The 26,215-nt window shown below is 44.8% G+C and overlaps 1 protein-coding gene across 3 annotated transcripts in view; it reads left to right on the forward strand.

Moving 5' to 3' along the window:
• Positions 1 to 261: 261 nt before the first annotated feature.
• The window catches only part of col5a3a (collagen, type V, alpha 3a), a 62,005-nt gene continuing 36,051 nt past the window's right edge, over positions 262 to 26,215 (forward strand). Inside the window, exons 1-18 of one of the 3 annotated variants that reach the window (XM_080447912.1) lie at positions 262 to 534; positions 1,871 to 1,914; positions 11,241 to 11,408; positions 12,026 to 12,239; positions 13,446 to 13,608; positions 18,779 to 18,899; positions 21,055 to 21,581; positions 22,446 to 22,565; positions 22,681 to 22,791; positions 22,926 to 22,979; positions 23,100 to 23,141; positions 23,240 to 23,302; positions 24,706 to 24,780; positions 24,957 to 25,040; positions 25,172 to 25,228; positions 25,591 to 25,644; positions 25,760 to 25,813; positions 26,131 to 26,184. In XM_080447912.1, the coding sequence (XP_080304038.1) occupies positions 11,285 to 11,408; positions 12,026 to 12,239; positions 13,446 to 13,608; positions 18,779 to 18,899; positions 21,055 to 21,581; positions 22,446 to 22,565; positions 22,681 to 22,791; positions 22,926 to 22,979; positions 23,100 to 23,141; positions 23,240 to 23,302; positions 24,706 to 24,780; positions 24,957 to 25,040; positions 25,172 to 25,228; positions 25,591 to 25,644; positions 25,760 to 25,813; positions 26,131 to 26,184 (1,917 nt within the window). In that variant the 5' untranslated portion in view covers positions 262 to 534; positions 1,871 to 1,914; positions 11,241 to 11,284. The remainder of the gene's footprint in view (positions 535 to 1,870; positions 1,915 to 11,240; positions 11,409 to 12,025; positions 12,240 to 13,445; positions 13,609 to 18,778; positions 18,900 to 21,054; positions 21,582 to 22,445; positions 22,566 to 22,680; positions 22,792 to 22,925; positions 22,980 to 23,099; positions 23,142 to 23,239; positions 23,303 to 24,705; positions 24,781 to 24,956; positions 25,041 to 25,171; positions 25,229 to 25,590; positions 25,645 to 25,759; positions 25,814 to 26,130; positions 26,185 to 26,215) is intronic. The other 2 variants (XM_080447911.1, XM_080447913.1) reach the window with 2 other exon arrangements.

The following is a 26,215-nucleotide window of genomic DNA, read 5'->3' on the forward strand; positions in this document are numbered from 1 at the left end:
TTACAGGGGTCGCTATAGCTATTAAACGAACGGTGCCTTAACACTGAGCAAGTAAAGTATCTTCTTCTGCTATCGATAAGAAGTGAGACAAAGTAACAAATTAGCAGCAGTGATAAACCTTTAGCGCACGCCAATGAAGCGGTGATTTATGACTGAGCCTCATCCATTGATTCGCCGTGGGACGCCGTCCTATGGGAGGAGGGACGAGGAGGAGAACAGAGGGAGGGAGGGAGAAATTGAATGAGAAGGACAGAAGGGAGAAGAAGTTGAGAGGAGCCTCCAAAAAAACTTCTCCAACAATCAGATCAAGTGGATCCACAGAGAGTGCATGTAGCTCCGCACTGCTTTCTATCTTCTCTCTACGCATGGCTGCTTGTTAGAAACCCTCAACCTTCTGTAATTGTTATAAAGTTCTGTGGCGGAGGCGAGGGGGGTCTCCGCTTTGCAAGATGGACCGCTTAAAATGGACGAGGGCGTTTAGGACAATACCGCTATTTCTTATACTACTGCTGCACGCAACAACGACTCAAGCTGGTAAAGTAGCCTGTACCGAACACCTGCCGAGAAATGAATCTGATCAAGTGCTTATTACAGTATGTAGGTCCTGGAGGCGAGAGAATGAATGGGGCTGATAGGCTACACTCATTATTGGTCCATTTCGTAATTGATGCTCTTTTTCCGTTATCCCAGGTCCCATGCACTTTGCAGACAGCTCTATTATCATGTGCCTGCAAGGCAACCATTAAGCTATATGAGCATGATAGTTTATTTTTTTTCTCCTTGCTGTTTGATTGAGAACTTCTGTGTGATATCTGATATTTAGATCTGTTTGAATATTTGGTGATGCTGCTTGGTTTGAACTTGCCCACTAAACTGCTTCAGGCTGGGATTAAACACAGAGAACCTGCTGAAATGACTCAGGCTTGGATCAAATGATGTACATAGCTACTGCAAGCCATACAAGTTGTCAGAACTTATCAGAACTAAATATGTATTGTAAAGCCATTCTTATGTTTACCCAGAAATGTATTATGCCCCTGGTTGGAGTGCATCTGGATTGCTTCAGCTTCTCAGTTTATCAATTGAACATTAGTTTCAGCTTTTGCATAGATGTTCACCGCATCAGGTGTTCTGTTTGTGGACATGGGCCCTCAGAGCAGGCTGCATGATGTCATGTTTGAGTTTGCTCGTGACCAATGTCGGCTAACTGTGAAGAGGTTTAACGTTGGCTTGAGAAAGAGGTATATGGCCAAACACTGACCAACCAGAGTAGATTAAAATTCCTGTCATGGATCTGTTTAATGTGCCCACTGTGCACATAGGCGCTTAGCACTAACACACTCTTTACAGCCCTGTTATGATTATTTTCGCACCCAGATTTGTCTTTATTGTATATCCCCTACCTACTGTACTAGGCTATAATAATGTTTGCATTCTATTTCCGATTGGGCAGTTTCTCATTCAGCCTACAACAAAATCTCTTGTATTCTCATTAAGTCTGTAGAATTGTACACTAGGCCTATTTATTTATCTATTCATTGTTTTATAGTATTATCCGTCTGCAGGACATGGTTTTGGTCGCTGTCAAAGAGTGGTGTCTGTCTATAGTGACTTGGTGGCTGGACTGATAATAAGGTTTATTATTTATTTTACTGTGTTTAAAGTGCTGTGACCATTTTCACGCTTCCCATCTCCTAGGATAGCTGCTTACAACTTGCTTGTGCACATGTAGCCTATGTTTAATTTAGCCCACAACTATACTACCACCCACAATGGACATTTAAGGCCTTTATGATCAGAGTAATAGGCCTGCATGCCCCGTGGCTGTGTCTTGAGTGTCTTTGACCCGTGACAGACTATTTCCTTGCAGGTGCTGCATTTAGAGACTGCCTGGTGTAAAGACATGCCTCAACAGTAAGAGTTAACCCTCTGGACAACAAACAAAAGTACTTAAAGATGTCTCATTTACACAAGTGACTTTCATTGCACAGCTTAACGTCTGCTGGGATAAAATTTTGCTGGAATTCAGTAGCTTAAATCTTGGCAGGAGAAGACAAAATAGTGCAGAAGTTGAATCATAAGACCACCGATTATGGTTTATGTGGTCCATTTGATATGTCAGTCTTGAGTGTGTTTTTTTTTTTTAAGTGTGAGTGTGTGTGTGTGTGTGTGTGTGTGTGTGTGTGCGCGCGCGCATGTGTACATGCGTGTGTTTTTTGTGTTACACTAAAATAATGTTTTCCCATATGCGTTGTGTGTGTGTGTCTGGGAGAGATGAGAGAGTTCTTTGTAGTCACGTTTGATGACAGGAAGTGAGACATTTTCGCACACGTACACAGTTTATGAATCCTCTGTTCTTTTAATTCACCACATTTTCTTCTTAGTTTATCTTCTTCCGTGCCAACGAAAGGCTGTGAAATGAGAGAGGTTGTTTTTATGTCATAATATGCTGCGTGCCTCCTCATCTACAGCTACTGTAACCCCCCTCCAACATCCCCCACGCCCCGCCCAGCACCCGGCTGGCTGGGTGACAGAGGGGAATTCACACACGTAGAACCCTCCCACCCACCCCCCATCTCTCCCGTGTCCCGTGTGATCCAGCTGCCTTGCTGATCTTGCACCCGGCTCCCATTGGAGGGTGGCAACGAGGCTTGTTCCCCTTTGATCCAGCAGCAAATTAGTGGCAAATGAAAACAAGTGGAAAAGAGGAGATGAGTTTCGAAACAGTGCAGTGGGAAAGGAGGAAGTCCACGCCTGTTGTGACTCTGCTGCTATAGATGTTTGTCTTTCTCTAATGGAAACATTAGATGTGGGAGGGCGACAGTGTTCGATGCTGATATGAACTGTTAGCTGCACAGTAAAATCCTTGGTGTTAATTTAACTCAGAGAGTTTACACCCGCAAGGTTCCATGTGGTTCCATTTGTACACTGACAGACATATTAAATTAACACTAAGGACTTTACAGTGTGCAGCTGCTGATGCTGTCAGTATATCATCTGAATGCCATTGTGGAGGGAAACTGTATACTATCTGTCTAATGTGACATAAATATAAACGTGATATAGTGTAAGTGACAGTAAAACAACTCGTAGAGCCTGTTTCCTATCTATAGTGTGCAATAAACATCTGGCATCCAGAAAGCCATCCCCCCCCCCCCACTTCCCCCAGGCACCCTAGAGCTCAATGCTCATGAACATGGTTTTAGGGCACATTTCTGTGGGATCAGATGGGAGATACCGTCTGTGGAACGGTGACGGTCAGGCGTCATAGACGCTGACCTATTTGGCTGTGTCCCAGACCACGAGCCAAAGAAAACCCATGTCATATTCGTGGATCACAAAGAAGCTGGGAATCGGAATTCCTTTGACCAAAACCATCTGTGCCCTCTTGAGTCACAATACAGTGGCCTCTGTGACACTGGTGTGTCATAACCCCTTTCCACTAAAAAGCAGTGGCCTCTCTGCGCCCCTTATCAAAGACGATGGCTTGTTATCCTTCAGAAGGCAACAACACGTCTTATGCCTAATTTGTCGTCAAAATGAGCAGATGTACAAGCTCACAACGCGTTATGGATGTGACGCGTTGTGAGTTTCTAGATCGGCTATTTCTGACGCTCGACGCCGTCATATGATGAAATATAAATTAGGCTTTACTTTCAAAGCAACGCACACTGCAGAGGCCCTTATAGCTTTGAAGTTCCCTTCAAATGCATGCACGAACAGGACTTCTGAAAGAATAATATGGTGTGTGTGTGTGTGTGTGTGTGTGTGTGTGTGTGTGTGTGTGTGTGTGTGTGTGCCATGTGTTCAAGTGTGTGTATGTGTGTGTCTATGCAGAATGTGTATGCTTTGAGCCCTGGTGTTGTGCACCATGACGATACCCTGCTGTTGTGATATCTGAGAGAATGAGTGATGCGGTCTGGTGTTGATATAAAATAAAATAAAATAAATAAAATTGCTCGTGCTAGTTCATGTGTGTGCATGTTTACATATCGGTCCTTGCAGGATAGGCTGAGGTGTATATTTGTTTGCTCATAAAGTGTGAGTGAGTGTGTGTGTGTGTGTGTGTGTGTGTGTGTGTGTGTGTGTGTGTGTGTGTGTGTGTGTGTGTGTGTGTGTGTGTGTGTGTAGTGCCTGGACAGAGTGAGGCCTTGAAGGGCAGGTGTTTTCTCTATGGGCTCAGCAGCTCTTGGCCTGTCTGTCGGCCCGACATGCTGTGAACAAGCAAGAGCAGAACAAACTGTGGAGATTGAAGAATGCAGTCAGTGTTTGTAATGTTAAACGGAGGCAAACTTCCAACCAGATTTCTGCACACAGGGCTCTCAGCTGCAATGCTCACACCCCCCAAAGCCTAGTTCACATTTTCTATACTCCCATCGTACGACGAAGCCTAAATCAGGCTTTACTCATGACGCTAAGCCTTATCAACAGGACTTACCCAACGACCCATATTCAGTACTCCCAAAACGCTAATCACAGTTGCTCGTCTGCCACTTGTGATGTGGTGAGTAAATGATACCGTTGCAGGCCTGTCCGAGACAGACGCAGCATACAGTGTGCATTTGTGCAATGCAACAAAGCAGGCTCGACGCCACGAAATCCACACGCGCTCTGTATATTATGTGGTGTACGGTTCACACATGTTGGGTTCTTTTCCCTGAACCGCTGCAGCAGAAGACGTATCAATCAGTCAAAAGGTTGTGGAGTGGATTCCGAGCGGTATCCCGCACAACCGCTGATTTGACAAGGTCCCAAAAACTGTCAGTGATAATAACTAAAAGCAGACCAACCCTGGAGCCCAATCAACAGGATAAATATCACCAACTCCCCCAGTTTGCATTGCTGCTGCCAAATGAATTCCTCCTTTTCTCCATGTAACCCCATTGCGTGATAGACATTGTTGAGATGCACGTGCACCCCCCCCCCCCCCTTAATTTCCCCCCTAAATTAATTTTGTACAATAATGGAAGTGAATGTTTGACAGACTGCTGACAGACAGAAAACATATATCGAGAAATGTAGAGCAAGACTGCTAGGTGGAAAGTGCTGTTCATTTATTTTATAGAGTTGTTATTGAGCAGTGTGTGCCTGTGTGTCGTTTGACAACTCATTTCTGCGTGTGTGTGTGTGTGTGTGTGTGTGTGTGTGTGTGTGTGTGTGTGTGTGTGTGTGTGTGTGTGTGTGTGTGTGTGTGTGTGTGTGTGTGTGTGTGTGTGTGTGTTCCATCACTGTGCGGCTTGTTACCTTTCCTGTCTACACATAGCATTGACCCAGTCAAGGGTCACGCCCACTGCTAATTAGATTAAAGCTATTCCTCACGGAGGCTTGGAGCAGGTGTCTGGGTTTATTCAGCCATTTCCGCTGAATCTGTCATCAACTACTCATTACCAATTGGCCCCCATTGTCTTATTTATCATTATAGAAGATTTTTTTCTTTTTTCCCCCAAGAACTGCATTGTGAGCAGTAGTTTTAATGTAGAATGACACTTAAAACAAACATGAAGGGGTTGTGGTGGGCTGGATATTGTCTCCATTTATCCTCTTAATACACACATGGATACCATGTGCAGATATGCTGTCAAGTCACAATACTATTATCAAGAGCATCTGCAAACATCACAAAGTAATCTAAAGGGCTTACAGTTTACAATTTTAAATTTACAATTTAGGCATTTAGGAGACTCTTATCTAGAGCGACTTACAAGTGCGAGATTGGAAAAAGCAGAGTAAGCATGAATCTAGTCAATAAACAAGGTACAGTCACATAAATAGAGTGTAGAGAACAGAGAGGCTTGATAAAAAATACATTATTGTGCGGTGTCGAGCAACAAAAAATAGTAGATCGACAAGCTCACAATGCTTTGCAGCACGATGCATTGTGAGCTTGTGCATTGGCTATTTTCAGCTAAGCATAAATCCAACTTAAGTCCAACTGTTCTCCTTTCTCATCTCAGGGTGTGGTTCTAAACATTTGGTGGGAACTTCTCTTGGCCCTGGTTCCATTTTGGCCCCATCACATCCCCTAAAAAATCCCCTTGTTCCTAGGCACAATGGTTTTAGACAGTACAGTATTGTGTGTTTTCAGGCTTAAAACGGGGAGTGTAGGAGGTGTGAGTCAGATGGAATGCCTTCAGAGACACTTGCTGAGGAAGCACAGAGCGCACATTATATCTATGCACTGTATGTGATGAGGTGGTACTGGGCTGTCTGATGACATGGAAACACTGAGTCAAGTGTCACGCAGTCAGAGAAGAGATACTGTTGTGGATGGCCTGCTGACATTTGCTTCGGACAGAGCGTGTTCTGTGAAATCGAGTTGGAGCTAATTCAGGCCTCTTCTGCCAGAAAGACTGTGGACAATATTTTCCGCATTGCAGACCGTCTCACACAAGTGCTACAAGGAGAAAGAGCAAGGGAGAGAAATGTCATTATGTGGAATGTGTACTTGCATCCATGCATGCATGCATGCATGCATGCACGCACACACACACACACACACACACACACACACACACACACACACACACACACACACACACACACACACACACACACACACACACACACACACACACACACACACACACACACACACACACACACACACACACACACTGCACATGCATGTACCGTATGTGCGTATGTTCACATCTGCGTGCACAGACTAGATGTCACCGCAAGGGAATTGCTGGATGTCTAATCTCCTCCCCTTCTCATGAACTCTGACCTTATTGTGCTACTGGAAAACACTGATCTCTATTTTGCTCAGTAAAAACAAAATCTGTATTCACATCACACTACTGCAGAAGTAGACGCTCATTCTCTGAAGCCTGAGTTATACTATGTACAGTATATATTATACTTGGTTGTGCACGGGTGTCACACACCGAAAATAGCAGATGTACAAGCTCACAACACATCTCAATGTGTAGTGGCAGGCATGAAGCACACTAGTACGATGCAGACCAACCACATCTGGTGATATTTCAAAGAGGATCGATCATGTTGAGCCATAACACCATAATAGGAGGAAGGGGGGGGGGGCGGGTAGACAGGTAAGGTCAGAACATGACTACATGGCCTAATGAAATACAGGTAATGCTGCAGGACCGCTAGATCGATTGGCACAGCTTCAGCCTGATAGGCAACAGAGCCAAGTCGAGGGTGCATGGGGCGGGTAGCGGTCTGGTATTGATCCTGGCTCAAATCCAGATCCAGACTTCAGATGCCTGAGGCTTCTTCTTTAGAGTCGGGGATGGTGGAGTAATAGTGAAAACGTGGAGGATTTCCCAGTGTGACTGCCCCATGGATCGTTAGATCCATCAAAGTCTTCATCAGAGTGATTGCTCTCTCTAGCATGCAGCTATCGGTGTTGCATCCTATCGCCACACCATATTTCATTGGCTATTTTCTTTTCTTTGGCGAGATTTATTTTCTTTGGCTATTTTCTTTTTTATCGTGGAAAAGTTGTGCAAATCTTTGAATACATATTATGTTTTAAAGCGAACATTTTTTACTCCGATCTGTGCTTCTGGGGGTCCCTGTAACAACATATTTTAAGATGGGGGGGTCCGCGGCCAAATACATTCAATCATTTTGGGGGTTCTTGACATGGAAAAGTTGGAGCACTACTGATATAGCAACATACTGTTAGGATTTAGAAAACATTTTTAGGTACGTATTTGGCCACGGACCCCCATCTCAAAATGTTTTGTTCCAGGGACCCCCCAGAAGCAGAAGATTTGAGTTACAAATGTTCGCTTTAAAAAATATATATATTCAAAGATTTGCACACAATTTCACGATTTTTCAAACAGATATACAAGCTCATAGCACTCGGCACTCGGTATGACATCTAAAATGACACAGATGCGTTCCCGGATTGAACGGGCTAAATTAACACTGAGGATTTTACTGTGTACTTCATCAGAGTCACTGCTCTCTCTGACATGCAGCTATCGTGGTTGAATCCTTTCACCATGGTGCCTAATTTATTCTCCACCGTACAAAATCATTACCGTTGTTCAAACGAAGCTTACGTTACTCTACTACAATAATGCCACCTCTTTTGAGATAGACTAGTACTACTCTACTTGGGGGCGGCAGTGGCTCAGGAGGCCGCTTGGGTATCGGAAGGTTCCTGGTTCGATCCCTGGGATCCTGGGCTCTGCCGTCTGGGTGAATTTTGTAATGCAATTTGGATGAAGACGCTATATAAATGCACCATTTACAATTTAGGCAATTAGCGACTTACGGTAAGCAAGGTAAACACAAGGTAATACATCAAAAGCGTGGAGCCTCAGTAATCTAGGATCATAGGTAAACCAAGAACCTATCATCAGCCTAAACATTATAATAGAAAAGCCCTTTGTTTTCTTTGGGGATGGGACGTGTGGCAAGAGTTTATTTAATTTAGAAATAGCAGATCTACCAGCTCAAAATGCGTCACATCCGTGACCGTGGCGTCCTCCTCTGGGTTGGGTTACCACTTTTATCCACCAACAGCTTGCATCCATTAGTTTTTGCACATACGTATACAGTATGTGTGGGATGCATGCATATTACTCCCAGCATTAAAAAAAAAAAAGTTTATTTCAGCTCATTGTGAAAGCAGTCTCTCTTTCCTGGCGGAATCTGTGCTGCTCCTCTCTCTCTGTGTTCCCTGCGGTGTAGTTTGCACATATCGACAGCTCTGTGTTATGTCGAGAGAACTCGGAGGGCTGTAAGGTCAAGGGTGTCCTCCTTTCAGCACGCCGCCACAACGTGAAGAGAATTTATTATCTCTTCTTGTCTTCTTTTAAAAGATGAAAACGAAATTATTTTGTGCTAGATAGTGAACAGATACTTGTGCTAGCTACTTTATCTCACCTCCTGTAGAAAATGACCAATTCATCGCTCAGCTGTTGTTATTGTTCTGTGCAGTAATGTGATGCGTTATCTCTTTGGAATGCTTGGATTTGGAAAAAATGCAGCAGAAGAAAGTGTTTTGTGGTGAAAAGTTGATTGAGTTAGTCCAGGCCATTTGTCAGGTGCTCTTCCTGACGAGCGGACAGAAACGTCCCGAACGTCTTGTATAATTAGACCCATGCTGCTTCAAATTAGAATACTGTTCAGGCAGTTCCAGACATCAGGGCCTATTAACCTCTCCTCTTCCGTCTCTGTGTATGCATGTGCATGAGGCATGGGACACAGCGAGAGAGATGGAGAGAGAGAGATGGATGCTGATCTCTGACCTGATAAATTATTCATTGACATTTAGTTGTTGGTTCACAGTCATGCCTGCCAATTACACAGATTTGAAAAGGGTCATAAATGTCCGTGTGTGGGCGAGTCTGTATTAGTGCCAGGTACCGTATGGCTGTAGGCCATCAGCCTAACCACCGCTCTGCTCGCTGGAAGGCAGGGAGCCAGCAGTAAATTATTTAATTTACTGGGTCTGTTTACGACTCTGTGCTGAATTATAAAAATTAAGCCCTTCTGGTCTAAAATACCTTTAGATCGGTTACTAATGTTTTCTATTGTGAAGGCCTGGCTGTAATTCACAGCTTAACCTCTTTACAGGCCCATTGCAATGGTGCCAGGGGACCCAGTGGGCGAGCTCAGAGCTGCCCAAAAATAAAAGGGCTTTTGCTGTGAAAAATAAATAATGCCATAAAAATGTTGTTTTTCTGCGAGCAATGTCTGGGGCACCAGTGAACTCCCTCCACATGTTTAATTAACGGCGAGAATAAAAGGAGAGCTAGTGAGTAAAGCGGTTTGATTCGAGGCTCCTCGTTTCAGACGCCTGGAATGCTAAGTGCTGAGTTGCCCTGAACACACTCCCTTTGGCAGCTGGTGGGAGACCGCCTGCACACAAAGCTCTGAGCCCGCCTAATGCTCATGGCAGCACTTTATCAACAAAACATCTAATAACGCGACTGGCCCGACTGCAAATGAGACTCATTGTAACGAGACATACTGTAGTCTTTACCGCTGGGAGAATCCCTATATGGAGTTGTGCTCATTGCTAATAAGTACACTTTGATATGTAACCACACTGTAAAATTGTTAATTTTAACCCATTCAATCCAGGGACGCATCTCTGTCATTTTAGATTTCTTTGGCTATTCAAAAATAGCAGATATACAAGCTCACCGTGGTGCTCACCGAGTGCCACGCTGTGAGCTTGTAGATCTGCTATTTTTGAAAAATCATTTTGCAAATATATAATATTTTTTTTAAAGCGAACATTTTTAACTCAAATCTTTGCTTCTGGGGGTTCCTGGAACAAAGATATTTTTACAAATGTTCACTCTAAAAAACATATATTTAAAGATTTGCACAAACTTTCACGATCTTTCATAAATAGCAGATCTCATAGCACTCTGTGCCGAGCTATGAGCTTGTATATCTGCTATTTTTGAATAGCCAAAGAAATCTAAAATGACAGAGATGCTCGTTCCCGGATTGAATGGGTTAACACTGAAAATGTTACTGTGTGTATGAATCGCTTTTGAATGTGCTTTTGTTATGCCGGCGAAGCGCCCAGAATCAGATAAATTAGATGCTTGCTGTTGCCGTATCTAGGGGCTGCGTGCAGGTGGCAGCTGACAGGTGTACACTGCAGTAGGATTATGAGCTCGGCCGCGTACCACCTCTCTCCCTGTAATAACAGCCACAGAAGACAGGCCACCTGCAGCCACTTCTCTAAGGAGTTGTCTCCTCCAGCTCCCAGAAAGCAGGAAGCCCATACACTTTAAGAGATCTTGTTTCCAGCCCCACTAAACCGGCTGCTCCGTAACAACTAGCACTTAACAGAGCAGACAGAGCAGAGTGTGATCGCAGCATCAGCCCAACGGCGCTGTAAGACTGACATCAGCAAAGGCATCCTGTTGCCCTCTGTCATAAGGTCCAATTTTGTAATCAAGTAGTTTCCTCACTCAACATTCTGGGATAGACAGAAAGTCACTTATTAAATGATAGATGTCTGTGTAAGAAATATATATATTTACATGTGATGTTTTGTACACAACACACCCTATGAAATACTCTTTCTGTCATAAGGTCCAATTTAGTAATCTTAGTAGTTTCCTCCGTTCAGGGATTGGTATGGCCAGAAAGTCACTTATTAAAAGATAAATGTCTTTGTCAAAAATTAATATTTACATTTGATATTTTGTACACGACACACCCTGTGTGCTTTTTTTCATATGTCTGCTAATTCAGCTGTTGCTGCTGTTCTCGTCCTCTCCGCCCCGTAGCTGATCCCGTGGATGTGCTCCAGCTGCTGGAGCTGTCGGACCACATGGAGGGAGTGTCCATGGAGGCTGGCCTCTGTAGAACCAGGAAAGGCATGGAGGAGACAGACCTGGCCTACAGGATAGACAAGAAGATACAGCTCAGTGCCCCCACAAAGCAGCTTTTCCCTGGTACTAGACACTTAATGAAGTTTTAGTTGTTGTTTTTTCCTCTCCTCTCCTCTCCTCTCCTCTCCTCTCCTCTCCTCTCCTCTCCTCTCCTCTCCTCTCCTCTCCTGTTCTGTCTCACTCATTCACACTTGTGGAAAGTAACTAAGTACATTTACTTAAGTACAATTTTGAGGTATTTTTTACTTTACTGGAGTATTTGCAATTTTCAGTTCTTTTTTTACTTCTACTCCACTACATCTCAGAGGCAAATATATGTTGTACTTTTACTCCACTACAATTATTAGAAAACCTTAGTCACTAGTTACTTTGTAGATTTTGTGAGCTTGTAGATCTGCTATTTTCAAAAGATTTTATACATTTTATACATTTGAAAACTTGTGAAATGGGGCATTCTGCTTAATGAGTACTTTCTACTTTTGGTACTTTTAAGTACCCTTTGATACCAATACATTTGTACTTTTACTGAAGTAAATTTTGAATTCCGGACTTTTTTTTTACTTGTAACTGAGTATTTCTACATTGCAGTATCGATACTTTTACTTAAGAAAAAAATGTGACTACTTTTTCACCACTGCTCATTCATCTTCTCTTCATCTTCTTCTTCATCCTCTCTACAGATTCCCCTTTCCCTGTGGATTTCTCTCTGATGGCAACGGTCCGAGCTAAGAAGGGCACGCAGTTCTTCCTGGTCTCTGTGTATGATGAACAGGGGGTCCAGCAACTGGGCCTTGAGGTGGGCCGGTCACCCGTCTTCCTGTATGAGGACCACCGGGGTCAGCCTTCACCACAAGAGTACCCTACCTTCAAGAAGATCAACCTGTCAGATGGAAAGTGGGTATAGCCCCCAGAGGCATTCATCCTCTCAGTTTAACCCATTAAGACCTGAGGCAGAGTCTACAAATGTCTTCTACTGTAAATCCTAACAGTTTTCTGAAAAACATGTTATATCAGTGGTTCTCAGACATTTTCATATCAAGCCCCCCCCCCCCCCCCCCAAAATGATATATATTTGGCCACCGACCCTCCATTTAAAAAATATTTTGTTCCAGGGACCCCCAGAAGCAAAGATTTAGAGTTAAAAATTTTCACTTTAAAAATATGTATATTCAAAGATTTGCACACATTTTGAAGATTTTTCAAAAGTAGCAGATCTACAAGCTCATAGCACGACACGAAGTGACGCGCTATGAGCTTGTATATCTGCTATTTTCTTATAGCTAAAGAAATCTGAAATGACACAGATTCTTTCCCGATTTGTATGGGTTAAATTGATACAGATATTAACCATATGAACCCTTGTGTCCTTATGTTGGACATGTCATTATAGATACAAATGTCCAGACATTTCTAACATTTTCAAAAAATATAAAAGATAGCACATCTACAAGCTCACAACTCGTAGTGAGCTAGGTGGCTAAAGGTTTAAAGCGGTTACATTATAATAGTGTCTTATAAGCCCATATGGGCTGGGGGCACCTTTGGTGCAAAGACACTATAGTAAAATAAATAAAAAATAATATCTACCTCCCGAGCCAATCAGTTGCTTCAACAGGTGTAGAATGTGCCTTGATAAAGTAGATCTGTATGACTGAGAACAGTGTTTACCTCAAATAGCCCCACTTGATTCTGACACACACAGACAAACTGACACCTTGACCCTGACTGAGCGACCTTGAATGTACTAGAATATTTTCCAGAGCCCCTGATGCAGTTATTCAATATTTTACATGTCTTTGCCCTTCATCATCAGACTGTAGAAAAATCTGTTCTTCTCTGTCATGGAGCTCAAAGGACCTGTCTGTTTGTATGACTCTCACGACACATAGATTGCCTCTGAATCATCTCCTTGCGTCGCTGCATTTTGTTGGATACAGTTTTGACCTGTACTCGGCAGACAGAAGTAACCATATGTTTTGTGTTTACAGCCTGTAGCGAAACATATGGTTACTGCTGTATTTTGACTTTGAATCCCCCTGCATTGGTAAGCTCATTCTTAAGCTGCCCCCACCCTTCACTCTCCCTTTGTTCTATCCCTAGATGGCACAGGATAGCCTACAGTGTGCAGGGCAAGTCTGTTACCCTCTACCTCGACTGTCAGAAGATAGAGACCCTGGATCTACTGCGAGGAGAGAACCCTGTCATCAGCACGGAGGGCGTCACTGTGTTTGGGACGAGGCTCCTGGACGAGGGTGTATTTGAGGTAGGTGAACCTGATCACCAGGCATAGAAGAAATCAAACTTGATGAAATTTGCTGCTTGAGCAATTTGGGGGATTTCGATTTTTAGTGTTTTAAGCATTTATGTTCAATGTTCTATTTCACATACAAGCATTGATGGTGGAATTACTTTGACTGATACCTGGAATTACAGCGATATGAAATATGTTTTCTTTTTGGGAGCCTTTCTCGTTAAGGGAGCACAGGAGGTGATTACCAGCTTCATATGATGAATACGATGTGAGCTTATTTCATCAAGTAGGCAATTGAAGCCAGTGGAGCTATTCACTAGAGTAATATATAATGCGTATTAGCTGAATCTTCTGACATGGCGCCACAAGGGGTTCCTGATAACCTTGTGTTTTCCATTTGGATGACTTTCCCTTATTTATAACCTCATTCCTCAAAGTAACACACTTAGAAATGTTCCCAGGTCTCTACATCAACACACTCATGCATTGTATCAGAAGTGCTGGGTCTGCTGTTACTGCTGGAGGGGCTGGGGCTGTAATGAGACTGAGCGAGGGCAGGGTGAGACAGGAGACGAGAGAGGTAGGGGAAGGAGAGAGGGAAAAGAGGACAAAAGAGGACGAGGGGCCAGGAGGGATGTGAGGAGGGGGGTGGGGGGGTTGATCAGTGTCGTCCAGACTTGCCCAAGCTCCGTTTCCATCGCCGCACCTACAACAACTGACACACTGCCTTTGTTGTTTGGACGTGTCAGCCTAGATCGGTGTAGACGTGCTGATGGCGATATGAATGGACAATTGTGTGTTTGGACATTGCAGGCTGTGTGTGAATTAGTGCATGTGTATGTATTCCAGTCATGTCTGGTGGTAGGGGCGAGACCTGATCCCCATGGAAGAGGAATTCCTGTTGCTTCTCTGTCTGTGTTGACCCCCGTGGCGACAAGCAATTTTTTTTCGGCCCTTATTACCTGTCAGCAGAGGAGGACAGGGGTCGTGCAGACCATTATTCCTGCCCCACTCCTCTACATTGTTTGCTTGCCGGAAACCACTTTTTAACCTTTGAAGTTGAAGTTGGCTTCCACAGCTCGGGGAAATCGAATAGCTGTTCACACACATGAATATAAGAGTATCTGTGCGCAGGAGAAGAAAGAGCCAGAAGTTGGAAACTAAGTTCTGGGATCTGTTCCAATTCTCCTCGTTTTCATTTCAGTAACCTTTATTGTCATAAATCCTTCTCCGTGCCTCCCATGACAATATGCAACTGTGTATCATTGTCATTCCCAATGAGGCTCCACTCTAAATCACTCGCCCCCAGCATGCAACAGAGATCAGCTTAAGCCCCCTCTATTGCCATGACCTCAGGCTCTGTGTCTGTTCATCGTTGAAATGAGAGAAAAGTAGAGAGAGAGAGAGAGAGAGAGAGAGAGAGAGAGAGAGAGAGAGAGAGAGAGAGAGACAGAGACAGAGAGAGAGAGAGAGAGAGAGAGAGAGAGAGAGAGAGAGTTCACATTGCAGGCCATCTTACCATCTTTCACCCCCTCAGGTTTGCATCTAAAACCAAAGCTGCTTTGACCTTTGGAATAAGTACAGAGGGCTGGGGCTATTATCTTTAGCCTAGTGGGCACGTGCCTTCTCTGATTTCACTAGAAGAAAACCAGATGTCCTTGCTGCTGACAGGACAGTCGCCACCTTTGGGTATGCTTGCATAGTCAAATAGCTCCCCACAATAACCTCCCCCCATACAAGCTCCACCCTCTCCTAACTTTTCCACAATTGGCCATCCCATGGCGTAAGTCATTCATCCCCATCCCCTCCCACACGATCCGTGTGCAGACTGTGACAGGCAGTCCAGTATTTATTTCTTGAGATACATCACAGTGTCCCACTCCAATTAAGCAATCTGTCTCCATGTGGGCTCCATAAATTTCCCTGTTAATAGCAAGGGAGATCATTCCTCAGTACTGTCAGTCTTTGCCCTTGCTCCAAAAGACCAACAGTCCCGCCCTTTACTGTACTTGTGGTGGTGATATTTGTGGCAATGACTCACTGTATCATCCTCTATCATCCTTCCCTCTGTCACCCATCCAGTCCATGTTTTCCGTTCAGTCAATGAGTAAATGAGCAGGGTTCCCACGCATCCTGGAAAACCTTGAATGTTTGGATGCCGTTTTCAATAATAATTATAATAATATTGTCCTCTTTAGTTGTTGTTTTAGTTTTTGCATCTGTGCATTTGGACATAAGTGAAAGTTGTACTCTGCATTGACTGTTTCGTTTTAGCCAGAATCTGTGTGTTTATAATGATACAAATATGCATGTATTGAACGGATCTACGACTAAACAGTCTGACGTGATGTCAAATGATGTCAGAGAAACGTTTGAGGCGTTCTCTTTTCTTTTAATGATTTGATCGCCATCAGTCAGCATCACTCAAAGTTACTGGGTGTGTGCCCTCCCCCTTCACAATGAAAGACAAGTATTAATTTTGTGGTGAATGTTTTAAGAGCACATTGAATCTTACACAATACATTAAAATGTAATTAAATACATGTTCATGTTGATTCATTATTCGATAATGGTTTCACACCTATGTGAGGGTATGTTGCAATTATCAAATTTGAACATATGGCAAGGACTTGATACAGTATCACTAAGAGTGGTTCTTAAAAGATGTCCATGACAATTATCTGTTGAAAAGAGTGCTTGTAAGTGTTTGTGTGCTTGTGCTTGTGCGTGTGCGTGTGTGTGTGTGTGTGTGTGTGTGTGTGTGTGTGTGTGTGTGTGTGTGTGTGTGTGTGTGTGTGTGTGTGTTTGTTTTTTTGTTTGTTTGTTTGTGTGTGCGTATTTGTTTGTGTGTGTGTGTGTGTGTGTGTGTGTGTGTTCCTGTGTGTGTGTGGTATGCGAGTCGGGTGAGGTTGGTACCAGGGGAGGAGAGGTCATTTAGTGGAGCAGTCCATTCTCAGGCCAGGCCTCTGGGCCTCTGTTCCCAGGACCTGGTTCTGGGAGCTGAGAGCTCGGGGGTAGAAGGAGCCAGTGTTCCGGCCCAGTCCTCCCAGCGTGGGAGCACAGCATGTGAGCCTGGGGACAGCGGTCAGCCCCTAATGTTTCTATTGCTTCCAGATTGCCGGCAAACAGCTACAGGATTTTAGCGTTAAAAACCAAAACGCCATGTTGCTTTTTTGCACCAAAGCAAACATGAAACTGTCCACAAGTCTGGCTGAGCTCCCTCTGTGGCCTCTGTGTGCCCTGTTTGTGTGTCTCCAACACGCTCACTGCCCAGATAGGATCCAGCCCAGTGTTTATTTGTGAAAAATTCAGACCCTTTACATCTGGGTTAGTGCTGGAGAAACAGAAATGTTTTGGGTGCTTTGCTGACGCGGGCACATGTTGAGTTGCTGACATACTGTATCAAGCATGTCATTAAAGGGCTTTGTTTCAATGCTCAGATTCAGATCTAATAAAAAAACAACCTCACAGATTGGATGATTGAAGAGTAAATTGGTCAAGGTCTGGCGTAGATGCATTTTCCTTTCGGTAATGATTTCTGTCTGATTGCAGTCATATGTTTTTGGTTAGTTGTGTTACTTGTTGCACAAGAACAGAGCAACAACGTGCTGTTTCATGACGAGGGCTGTGTTCACTGTTTGCTATAAACCTATATGGACTCACATTCACCCTCAGGCACACAAGAAAACATATCTATGATGATACGCCACACCAGAGGCAGTTGGATTTTAGAGAGTGGAATCTCATTAATTAAGGCTGGGTGAAGGGGAATGCACTCAATGGGTCAAGGGTCTCAAATAAGGCCCTGGCAAGATCTGATTGGGTGGAGTGCTATGAATGTTGGCTTGCAGACGCCACACCTCTCACTGCAGGGCCCCCATCACACAACAGGTTAATGAGTTAATGAGAAGAGGTCACCATCTCTAACACACTAAATCACAGGTATGGCTTTTAGTGGGAATTTGTTAGAGCAACTCTGACAGATCAGATCTATGCAACTTTACACTCAGTCTGTCTGAGCTAATGCAGGATGTTTGTGTTTGTCATGGTTGGCGCTTGAGATGATTCAGCTGAGGCTAATATGTTCCTGAATCCTCCCCACTTTACCACAGATGTATTCTCTTAAGATATTCAAAGCAAATGAAGCAGGATGGGTCATGACTCGGGCACAAGTTTTCTTGCGGTTTATTTCAGAAAGATAGCTGTTAGATGAAAGCCTGGATAGGAACTTCTCTGTCATGTCATCTCTTCTCTCATCTCTGAGTTTGGATTGAATTACCCCCAGCCCACCCCCCCCCCCCCCTCTTTCTCGCTCTCTCTCTAATGTGATGTTTTCTTAAAGTAAAGAACAGGGTTGCAGCTACATGCATAGACATATATATTCAAGCATTCGTCCTCATTCAAATTCGTATTCCGTCCTTTGGTATACGGGGATGTACTTTATCTTTGTATACATCCATTTGTGGTTTTACTGTGTTCATGTATTTCTTATGAGGCATGATTTGGGCTGCGTGGGGTGATGTATGAGCTACTGTTAACGGATGTTGATTCATTTCACCTCTGGCCACTGAGCCTAATTAAAGAGATTACAATGGGACTGTAATTACTGCTACATCAAGAGGCTAATCTGACTCAATTCATCACACATGCCTGCCCAGCTGTCCCTGGATAACAGTTTACCCAACAATCTGTTTACCATGCCATGTCACTTTCAGAGAGTCTTATCATTGATCTGATCTCATTCCTGTCAAATAGGGCCATGGGGCTGTTGTTTACATTGGATAACTGGCAATATCCATAGCCTGTCCCAGAAGGACGCAGGCAGAGGCTTGTGTAGTAATCAGGGGTTATGTCGGAGAAAGATGTTGAGCGTGAGGAGTCCAGTGAATCCAACAGACGCTTACAGGAAGCCTGCGCGTGTTTATGCATGTGTTTATCTACGCTGGCTAGGCCTCTAGGGCAGCATGGGAACTGAGAGGCTTGTGACAGCGGGGTGAGACGGGTGAGCTATTTGACTGTTATACGTTCACAGTAATCTCCCTGCTAGAACCATGGGAACATGTTAAGGATCAGAGAAGTTAGAGTTGCTCTTGTTATGTTTCAGCCAAAGTTATGGTGGGACGATTCTGGTCCTTCTGTAGTTGTTGCTGACAGGATGCTTGTGTCTCTCTGTGTTTTCCAGGGAGAAATCCAGCAGCTGCTGATTGTGGAGGACCCCCACGCCGCTGAGGACTACTGTCTTAACTTCATACCTGACTGTGATTCTCCTCTGCCCTATAACAGCCATGCTCTGGAACCCCAGGTCAGTACTCTCACCAGCAGGGGGAGACACACCAACACACACACCAACACGCACACACACACACACACACACGCACACACACGCACACACACACACACACGCACACACGCACACACGCACGCACACACGCACACACACACACACACACACACACACACACACACACACACACACACACACACACACACACACACACACACACACACACACACACACACACACATACACATACACACATACACACATACACACACACACACACACACACACACACACACACACAGGCACCTAACATTGCAGTAATACTGGATAGGTGATAATGCAAACCATATCGTCAATCGTTCCACAGTAAAACACAAGTACGGCCCCTGTTCAATTTAGTCTTGTATTGAATCCAGATGCTGCAGGGAAATGACTGAAAGCAGCGCGATTTGTCTTGCACAATATCTGGAACGCTTCAAGACCTCGAGCTTTGCAGGAATTTAATTTTGAGGTCTCATTAGATTAATGATTCAAATCAAGCCTAAAATTACAGTCAAGGTCTCCATACGTTCATGTTATGACACTTTCAGGTTCTCGTCAGCTTCAGCTTGGCTGCGTTGGGAACTCATGGAAGCCCTTGTTTCTCAGCCAACCAATAATAATAAGGCAGTACAAGCATGCATATCAATTGAACCGTTGTGTGTGCCAGAGTCCTACTCAGCTCCTTGATCACATGATTTATGAGAGGCCAACCCGCTCAGCCAAGAAGAGGTCTTGAATACAATACTAATACATTTAGCATTGGGGAGAGTCAGAATACATATAAGCCCTCATTCCAAGAAGAGCTATCTCTATCTGATTTGAAAAGCAGCCAGCAGAGGCTCATCCTTACGTTCCATTGGCAAGAGTTGTATGCAGCTTTACAGCTTTAAAACACACACACACACACACACACACACACACACACACACACACACACACACACACACACACACACACACACACACACACACACACACACACACACACACACACACACACACACAGAGCCAGGGGCCTGTACATCTAACAGGATATCATAGCTCTTCCTATCCTAGGGCCTGCATAGGCAATGGAATCAATCATGGAGATGAATTAATGTGTAATTATTTTTGGTTGGGAGACAAAAAGAGCAAAAGGGACGAGGTGTGTGTGTGTGTGTGTGTGTGTGTGTGTGTGTGTGTGTGTGTGTGTGTGTGTGTGTGTGTGTGTGTGTGTGTGTGTGTGTGTGCGTGCGTGTGTGTGTGTGTGTGTGTGTGTGTGTGAGAGTGTGCATGTACATATCCCCTGTATGTGTACATACAGTACGTGTGTGTGTGTGTGTGTGTATGTGTGAGTGTGTAGGTATGTGTACTTACATGTGTGCGTGTGCGTGTGTGCGTGTGTTTGAGCTTGTGTGTGCATGCACATGCCCGTACATGCGTGTGTGGGCGTGCATACAGTACACAAGAGTGAACACATGTGCGTTTGTGTGCGTGCAGCCTCTCCCTAGCGGTGCTCGAGGGACGGACGACTCATCAATGCTAATGTGAGGCCATTCCGGGGCTCGGCTCAGTTGGCCTTTATAGGACTACAGCTGAGCAATGAGCTCCTTATCCAGACCTTGTCAGCATTTGTCACGCTACTGACCCACTTCCCATTACTCTTTCCCACACACTGACCTTGTTTACAAATGGATCCCGAACGACCTGGTGGGTGCCTTTCACAGACTGACCCATCAGCAGAATTCTCAGACCGGGGGACCGTTCATATCGCTGACAACCGACACAGTGGCAGCGCTCTACAGGGTTTACACAACACATACTGTATTTGTCCACTTGACTGAGCACACAAAGAATTAGCACCTCTGTGGGATCATAAGCGTGGTAACCCCTGACCTCAGAAGCAAACAGGGTCTCTCCTTTGACGAGGAGGAGGAGGTAAACAGTGTCCTTTCTCACTTTAGTGTTTGTTTGCTGTGGGCTCTCACTAGAGCCCTGGGAGTTGGGCCAGCGTCTGAGGAGCTCCATGCTGAGCCATCCCCTCCTGCCCTGTTAGCTGTTGTCTATAATGTGTTTGTATTCACCTCTTTCTTTTTCTTTTGTTTCCTCCTCATTTCCCTCCCTCACCTTGTGTATATCACCTTGTTCACATTCAGTCTTCACTTCAGTCTGACCCCACGATGCAAAGCGACCAGCCAGAGGAGGAACCCAGGAAGCGCTCCAAAAAAGGCAGGAAGGGCAAAAAGAACAAATCAAAGAGGGACAAGGGTTCCAAAGGCGAAAGAAAAGGCAAAGGAAAAGGAAAGGGCAAGGGCAAAGGAAAGGGCAAAGGCAAGAAGGGGTCAAGGAAGAGGAAACATCAAGAGGATGGTCTTGAGGATGGTTACCTTCAGGTCTCCACCACGTTACCTGAGTATCTCTCCCAAGAGCCCTTTCTGCCCACAGAGTTCCCCCACACTGAAATGACCGCCGAAGCGGAGAAACAGGCCGATGAGGAGAACCTGGTGGAGATGCCCAACTATCAACCAGACTTAAACGCTGAGATGGCCGCCAAAGCAATCACTTCCACCCAGACTTATGACGAGACGCTGGTGGAGATGCCCACCCATGAACCAGATTTAAACGCTGGGGCTCCGTCCGTGATGCCCAGTGCAGTGCCCGCAGAGGAGGTTGCGGTGGAGGTAGACCACGTCCCCACTAGATCCCCTTCCTCCTTGCTCCTAAGCCAGGCTCCTAACCCATCCCGAGCACTCCCTCACTACCTCTTAACCCTAGAGAGCACTTATTCCCTCTTCCAGTTGTCTGTCAAAACCATCACCACCACCACTAACCCAAACCATTCTAATCATCATATCTATCCACCTCCTGGAATGTAGAGGATGCTATGGTAGTCACCATAGTATATGTGTTGTACACATATCTATTCCTAGTTGATTGTGTTAGTATCTTGTCCTAGTAGGGCATAGATTCCATGCATAGCACCCATACCATCTGATAGTGTGGTATACTATGCATGGAGCATCCGTGTTTGTTCCTGTGTGCGTGAATTGCTGAAATTCATTCAAGGTGGATATCAACCTCAGATATCACCCTGAAGTTCTGAAGCATCACTATTTTATCAGACTTCTGAATATCCCTTATTATGAGCAACAGCAAAAAAAAAACTAAACAAACTGATTCTGCAATTCCCTTTAAAGCTTGTTGTTGGCTAATCTCCAATGTCAACTTGTTTTCATACTACTACATGCTGTAGCTGCCATGCTGCCATCTGGTTGTGTGATGCACCCGCATCAGCTAATTACTACACCCCAGCATCATGATTAACTGCACACCCGACAGCCTGGACAATGTGTAACCTACGCAAATCTTGTAACACCCACCTGTGTTCCTAACATTCCTATCAAACCGTACAGAGCAGGAAGCACTGCGCATTAACGAGAAGTGCTGATGCCTAATTTATACTCACAAAGTATAAATTAACACATTAGCGTCTCCTGGTCGACCATGGCAATCAGTCTAATTTGGGTCTGTGTGTCGGTATGCAGGAGGACAGACCAGTGAAGAAGCCAGTGGTGGAGGAGTATGATGAGGAATTATACGGTAACCTCTACGATGACCTCGACGTTTCCACGGTAACAGTGGGCCCCAATGTCACCGATTATGAGGTAGGTTGAATTTGGTTTACACAGTGAGTCGAGGATCCTGCTGTGTCCTGTAGATGTGAGCAGTTTTCAGATTCAGGTGCAGCTGTCGCTGACGCACCTCTACGTTTATCGACAGATGCTGGAGTATGCAGACCTCAAGAACGAGACAGAGTATGAGGAGTATGAGCTATATGAGGACGGCTACGGCTTTGCAGAGCGTGAAGGAGCCGAGACATGGGATGGACAGGTGAAATCAGCCGTCCGCCTTGATCTCAAATCGATCTCACACATCAAGTGCAGTACAGTAGCTACAGTATATGCCGGTGTCATTTGCCGGGCTCACTGATTGCCAACTTGTTGTTTTCTGTCTGTCTACCTCAGGCTAGCGTCAGAGCAGTGAAAGGCGAAAAGGGAGAGCCAGCCATTCTCGAACCGGTAAGTTGTGGCAGTGGACATGTACTAAATCATAACTTTACTTTGGAAAACATACAGGACTGAGGCAACACTGTGCTACTTTACGCTGTGTGTCATGTTGTATCTGCGCTTATTCAACAGGGTACATATGTGGAAGGACCCCATGGCGTACCAGGGCCACCGGTAAGCCTACCAAGTTCTTTAGTATTACAGTAAGCTAGCGTGCAGCAGTGGTCATTAATGCTGTCCTTTCATACTAACTGTCCGTGTTTTCCCTGCAGGGTCTTCCTGGTATACTCGGGCCAACCGGCCCTCCAGGACCAATAGGAGACCCTGGTGACCTGGTGAGTGTGCCGCCCTGCTGGTTATAGGAACTAGGTTTCTTTGTAGACTGTCCAAAGGGCTGGTTGACATTAATTTGGCTAGCCAGTACACCCATGACGCGAGAACAGAGCTGGGGGCTTGGCCAAGACCTCATATTGAAGTATGTCCATTGTGATACAATGACCTAGCTCACTGGACTGAACCTGCTGGGCTTAATGGATGGTCGATGACTCACACATGCTATTTTCTTCTGTGTGTGTGTGTGTGTGTGTGTGTGTGTGTGTGTGTGTGTGTGTGTGTGTGCGTGTGCGTGCGAGTGTGCATGTATTTTTTCATTTGCAAAGTCATTCCTTCCTGATAAGTGACCCTCATACACAGGCTCTGATAGATGTTCAGTCATTTTCGATGTGGATGTTTTTATGATGTTGTTCCGCTTAGATGATGATGGCCGCCTATTACGCTGCAGTGCTCCATTTCTTTCAAATATCAAGCTCAATCATTATGCACACTCTCTGGAAATTTTTCACCTTAGTTTAACATGCATCCTGACAAATAAAGACACACACACACACACACACACACACACACACACACACACACACACACACACACACACACACACACACACACACACACACACACACACACACACACACACACACACACACACACACACACACACACACTGTTTACAGTAAATGCCAGGGTAGTATAGTCTGTAAACAATGACAACAGCTGTCCTGAATGTTCCAACCTTTGCAAGCGTCCTGTTTGTAAGTGCTGTCCTGGGAAATGACATCAGCTATCACAGCAGAAACAGCTGTTAGCTACCTATCTAGCCAACAAATAACATATTTGTTTCAATAATTCTTATTGTTTTAAATTTGATAGTGGTACAAACAGCTGATGGGATGTTGAAAGGGGTTTCATACCTGTCCTAGCAGTAACATCAATAATATGGACAGACTGACAACAGCAGAGACCGTAGGCAGCAGCAAATGATTAGTTTGTATAACCAGTGATTGACAGAGGAATCTGCTATGCCTCATGCCTTCAATATTTAATGTAGCGCCTATAAGTACATTAGGCAATTAAACGGATGTATCAGGTCGAAAAACCTGAGGCATCTATTTAATCCGTTTAAAGCTGTGTAGAAAATGTATAAGCAGAAGCCAGGTAGACAGTGAGTGACGTGCCCTGTGGAAATGTTTTTACAGAGATTAGATTGCAGGGATGCTTCTCTCTCTCTCTCTCTCTCTCTGTTTAGACTTGTGTGCTTATACCCAATCCCTCCCATATGCTGTTTACTTGCAGTACAATGCAAATACACAAAGACACACACACACACACACACACACACACACACGCACACGCACACGCACACGCACACACATACTCATCCACCTATCTGTTTTTCTTCCAGGGTCCACCTGGCCGTATGGGTATGGCTGGGGTTGATGGGATACCAGGTCTTCCAGGCACTATTCTGATGTTGCCAGTAAGAATTAAGAAAAATATACAATCACACACACAAGCCAGCATTTTGTACTAATGTCGTGCAGTAGCAGCACCACAAGGGGGAGCTGTGTGACTGAACTTCATTTACATGTGCTGGACCATGGAGAGTTCTTCAGGGTAGTGACTAAACTAAACCGCTGTGTTTACTCCTCCCAGTTCCAGCACGGGGGCGATGCTCGGAAGGGGCCTGTGGTGACTGCTCAGGAGGCACAAGCCCAGGCTATCCTGCAACAGACAAAGGTACAGCCACTTACAGTGGGAAGTTATCATAAAGAGACAGCATCTCCCATAATAACCATTGCACATTGAACTGTAGATAGATAGCACACATGGCATACATTTTTACAATCCAGTATTCTCTTTTTTTCCAGCTGTCACTGAAGGGACCCCCAGGTCCGTTGGGTCTGACTGGTCGACCAGGCCCCATGGTAAGAGTGTCTCTGACCTTGGCCATCTGTGGACCATAGCCCAAGGGTTCCCCAACCTTCCATATCAACCTTTACAAGGCTTGAGTGCCCTGTGTGCATGCTCTGCTCTCCAGTCTCCACTGTATCCCATAATCCCTGATCATTATGCACGCTCATTTCTCTGTTCAGCATCTCCGCAGTCAAATTTGATCTTGACATAAATCTACTGTATGCCAGGATGGAATGACCTCAGAGTAACACAGATGAATGGATATTTAACTCATTTGTGTGTCCTTGTGTTTGTTTGGTCGTGAGTTTGACTGAGGACTGTAAACACCCCCTGTAGATTGTATCTCTCATGCCTTCTTGTTCCTGTGCTGCAGGGTCTACCAGGCTCGTCTGGGCTGAAAGGAGAATACGGAGACAATGGCCCTTCTGTAAGACCAGGCTGTGTTTATACAATTCACTGAGCTGTCATACCACTCTCTGTCTCTGTGACTGTTGATTTACTCTTGTCCCTTTGGCCATGTCCTTGCGTCTCTCTCTGTATAGGGACCTCGTGGAATGCCAGGCCCTGGAGGACTTCATGGAAAGGCAGGAAAGAGGGTGAGCAATCAATCAATCAATCAATCAATCAATTAGTCAATCAGTCAATCAGTCAGTCAATCAGTCAATCAATCACTCAGTTTTTATTTATATGTCACCAAAGCTATCATGATAATTTACTCATACAGCAGGTCAAGACCATACTTTAATTTAAGATTTCTAGATAGATTGTGATTGTACACCAGATATTGTATTCCTCTTGGCAGTAACGTACAGTATCTGTATCTGCTTACATTTTGCTAGCCACAATAGCGGCACGGTGTGTGTGATGTACTATGAATCTGTGTTTTGACACCATTAATGTGTCTCTCTCACAGGGGCGGGCAGGTACAGACGGAGGTCGTGGAGCGCCAGGTGAAACTGGGTCTAAGGTACGCCCCCTGAAATCACATGACATTGCAC

The sequence above is a fragment of the Gymnoscopelus braueri genome, assembly GCF_963280865.1.
Source record: "Gymnoscopelus braueri genome assembly, chromosome: 13".
In the NCBI taxonomy this organism is placed as follows: domain Eukaryota; kingdom Metazoa; phylum Chordata; class Actinopteri; order Myctophiformes; family Myctophidae; genus Gymnoscopelus; species Gymnoscopelus braueri.